The 2,032-nt window shown below is 46.7% G+C and overlaps 1 protein-coding gene across 1 annotated transcript in view; it reads left to right on the top strand.

Moving 5' to 3' along the window:
- Window positions 1-2,032, top strand: part of LOC107100415 (protein Spindly-like) — a 10,655-nt gene that overhangs the window by 4,626 nt on the left and 3,997 nt on the right. Inside the window, exons 6-9 of the mRNA XM_015398877.1 lie at window positions 203-301; window positions 377-487; window positions 557-697; window positions 808-914. Coding sequence (XP_015254363.1) covers window positions 203-301; window positions 377-487; window positions 557-697; window positions 808-914 — 458 coding nt within the window. The remainder of the gene's footprint in view (window positions 1-202; window positions 302-376; window positions 488-556; window positions 698-807; window positions 915-2,032) is intronic.

Here is a 2,032-nt window from a genome sequence, read left to right as displayed (position 1 = left end):
ACCAGAACCAGTCTAGGCCCAGACCAGAACCCACCTAGAACCAGAATCAGCCTAGAACTTGAACCAGAACCAGTCTAGGCCCAGACCAGAACCCACCTAGAACCAGAATCAGCCTAGAACTTGAACCAGAACCAGCCTGGTACGATCAGAACCAGAACAAAGTGGACCTTTATCTGCTCATGAGTGTTTTGTATAAATCCAGAAATCTCGAGAGCAGAACCGGGACCTGCAGACCCAGTTGGATCAGGTTCTTCAGCAGGCCCAGGATCCAAGCAGCAAAGGGAACTCCCTGTTTGCCGAGGTAAGGAGACGGACCGTCTGAAGCCTTGTTTCAGAACCGAGCCCCCTCAGTAGAACCGGTTCTGGTGTTTTCCAGCTGGAGGATAAGAGGGCAGCGATGGAGCGGCAGCTCATCAGCATGAAGGTCCAGTACCAGTCCCTGCAGAAGATGCACGCCTTCAGCAAGCAGCAGATGCAGCGCCTGAAGGTAACGTGGACACCGTGCTGTGGATCTGCTCCCTGTGGGGCGCCGGGATGAACCGCTTCTTCTCTGCAGGCCCAGATCGCCACTCTGATGCAGCTGCAGGGTTCTAGAGCCGACCCGGCTCAGCTGGAGAGGCTGATGTCCATGCTGGCTGAGAAGAACGCAGAGATCCAGAACCTGGAGACCAAACTCCAGAGGCTGGAGAAGATGGAGGTGGGCACGCTCCTCCTGAGGAGTTCTGCTCCTCTGGTCCTGGCATGGTCCTTTGGTTGGATTCTGGTCATTCTGGATCTATGTGCTGAATATAGATGTGGTGTTTTTAGAGTCTGCTGAAGGCCGAGCCGGCCGATCCGGTCCAAGCAGAGGGAGGCGCCGGCCAGGATGAGACGTTCTACACAGACCTTCTCAGACTGAAGCTCAGCAACTCTGTGTGAGTTCATCCGCTCATCATGTTCATCATCTTCAGCCTGGAAAGGTTTGATTTTTGGATTGAAGGATTTTCCAGGTCAGTAAAGGAGGGAAGAGAAAGACGAGCAGAGAGAGAGCCGGTCCTTTTTACCATCGCTGGTTGTTCTGAGGACGGATCTGATCCATCCAAGGACAAAAACAGCACATTGATGGAAATACAGCATTCATCCATTCATCATCCATCATTCATCCAGCCATCATTCATTCATTCATCCATCATTCATCCATCCATTTATCCATCATTCATTCATCCATTCATCATCCTTCCATCATTCATCCATCCATCATTCATCCAGCCATCATTCATTCATCCATCCATTCATCATTCATCCATCATTCATCCATCCATTCATCCATCATTCATCCATCCATTCATCCATCATTCATCCATCCATTCATCCATCATTCATTCATCCATTCATCATCCAACCACTATTCATCATTCATCTAGTTATTCATTCATCCATCCATCATTCATCCAGCCATCATTCATCCATTCATCATCCACCTACTATTCATCATTCATCTAGTTATTCATCCATCATTCATCCATTCATCATCCATCCACTGTTCATCATGCATTCATCTATCCATCATTCATTCATCCACTATTCATCATTCATTCATCCACTATTCATCATTCATCCATCATCCATCCATCCATTATTCATCCATTCATCATCCATCAATCATTCATTCATCCATTCATCATCCACCCACTATTCATCATTCATCTAGTTATTCATCCATCCATCAATCCATCATTCATTCATCCACTGTTCATCCATCATTCATCCATCCATCAGACATTCAACTGGTTCTGGGCTGGCATTATCTGCCATCCATCATTCATTCATCCATCCACTATTCATCCATCATTCATTCATCCATCAGACATTCAACTGGTTCTGGGCTGGCATTATCTGCCATCCATCATTCATTCATCCATCCACTATTCATCCATCATTCATTCATCCATCAGACATTCAACTGGTTCTGGGCTGGCATTATCTGCCATCCATCATTCATTCATCCATCCACTATTCATCCATCATTCATTCATCCATCCATCATTCATCC

This window comes from Cyprinodon variegatus, unplaced genomic scaffold (assembly GCF_000732505.1).
Source record: "Cyprinodon variegatus isolate N-32 unplaced genomic scaffold, C_variegatus-1.0 Scaffold969, whole genome shotgun sequence".
NCBI classification, from domain to species: Eukaryota; Metazoa; Chordata; class Actinopteri; order Cyprinodontiformes; family Cyprinodontidae; genus Cyprinodon; species Cyprinodon variegatus.
Note: the sequence above shows the minus strand (reverse complement) of the source record. Positions and strands in the feature narration are given on the sequence as shown.